Source organism: Opisthorchis viverrini (assembly GCF_000715545.1).
Source record: "Opisthorchis viverrini unplaced genomic scaffold scaffold8363, whole genome shotgun sequence".
In the NCBI taxonomy this organism is placed as follows: domain Eukaryota; kingdom Metazoa; phylum Platyhelminthes; class Trematoda; order Opisthorchiida; family Opisthorchiidae; genus Opisthorchis; species Opisthorchis viverrini.
This window is the reverse complement of record NW_008754582.1, coordinates 1-1,489: the sequence shown is the minus strand read 5'-3', so window position 1 is coordinate 1,489 and position 1,489 is coordinate 1. Positions and strand designations below refer to the sequence as shown.

The 1,489-nt window shown below is 48.8% G+C and overlaps 1 protein-coding gene across 1 annotated transcript; it reads left to right on the top strand.

The window, feature by feature from the left end:
- Nucleotides 1-57: 57 nt before the first annotated feature.
- Nucleotides 58-1,182, top strand: T265_15964 (hypothetical protein; the record flags this gene model as incomplete). The annotated part of the gene is made up of 1 exon (XM_009179410.1): nucleotides 58-1,182. A coding segment is annotated over one exon (1,125 nt), but the record flags the coding sequence as incomplete, so codon positions are not given.
- Between the last annotated feature and the right edge of the window lie 307 nt (nucleotides 1,183-1,489).

Here is a 1,489-nt window from a genome sequence, read left to right as displayed (position 1 = left end):
TTTCATATCTTATCAACTTATCAAGTTCCCTCTTGTTTCTCTTTTCACCGAACAGGTTGTACCTTGTGGCTGTACGGATTAGTCAAGACTCGATGGAGTGGAACTCACTGCGCTCAGAAATCAAGGCATGTTAACGTGAGTGGCTCGGTAGCCGGTGGCATACCATTCTTACGTTCAGCAACCAACTTGTCCTTATTCGGCGAATCCAAGACTTTAGAAAACATGTGTGCCAATACGGCGGCCGTTTTGAACACCGTCGCGGACAATGTGCGTTCCGAGGTTTGTCAGAAACTTGGTCAAATGCGAAAGGGGAGGTTGTGTTACGCAGGTACTTTGGACTGTACCCCATGGGAGTTACAGCCGGCACCGTCGAACAGGAGATCAATTGACTGGCCGACGGATCTACCGCCCACAACCAACACACAAATGTCTTCGTGTACTTCAACCACGGACACACTGGCCGCATCCTTGGAACAAAGCAGTAATAACAGTGGGGCAAGTGCGGAGGGTAAGTATCCCGATCGAACCACAGACCCCAGTGCACGGGAGCTAAGACCTTCAAGTCAAATATTGTGTAGACCTTGCGTAGACACTTGCTGGCCAAGCGCTTTCGGCGTGAAGTGGAGGAGCTTGGCGGATGTGGACCAGGAAGATAAGACTCTGTGTGGTGATGTCAAGGTCATTTATCGCACCAAGCTAAGTCTACTCAGTGGACACTCTGTTCACAGGCAGAAAGATAGCATCGGGGACAGATCGGCTAGTGAGGAAACTGGAAGTAATTCAACAGACACGGATCACCGAAGAGGAGTCCTAAGCGGGGAATCTGCTGAACTGTACTCTGCAGAGCCTACAGCTGGGAGAACCGCACAAGTTCAAGGTCAAAGTTCACATTCCACAGATGATGACGGGGCAACAAACCTGTCGAAACCCCGCAGACGTGGTTCAGCTTCCCCGTACATTCTGACTCGTGGCACGCACGTTTTTTATTTTGAATTCAAACTGCCTACAGATTTGCCAAGTTCGTTTGAGCTACCAACCGGCTGCCTGGTTGGTGGGGCTGCAGCCCGTCTGTATTATGGACTTCGCATTGAAATTTGCAACAAAGCGGCACAAATCAGACACACACAACACCGAGAAATTATTGTCTTTCGACCGCTGGAATTAACACATTTTCCACGTCTACGGGTAAGTAGTTTACTGCTGATGCTTCGTTGTTTGTTTGTTTTTCGTTTTTGTTGCTGCAATCGTTGTGTTGCTATGGTAACCTGCGCGTAACATCACCAAGGGACTGTCCTGATCTTGCGCTGGAATGGAGCCAAGTTTCACGAAGGCAGAAACGCTGAGGCCGGATCGAAAATCTACGTTCGTTTATCGCGTACAGTGGCGAGAGTTATGAATTGACACACTGATGCTAACTGACCAATCAGCAGCCTGTATTTTGAATCCCCCTGTTAGCGGTAGTTAAACGCGATTATCTTAAACGGTCGTT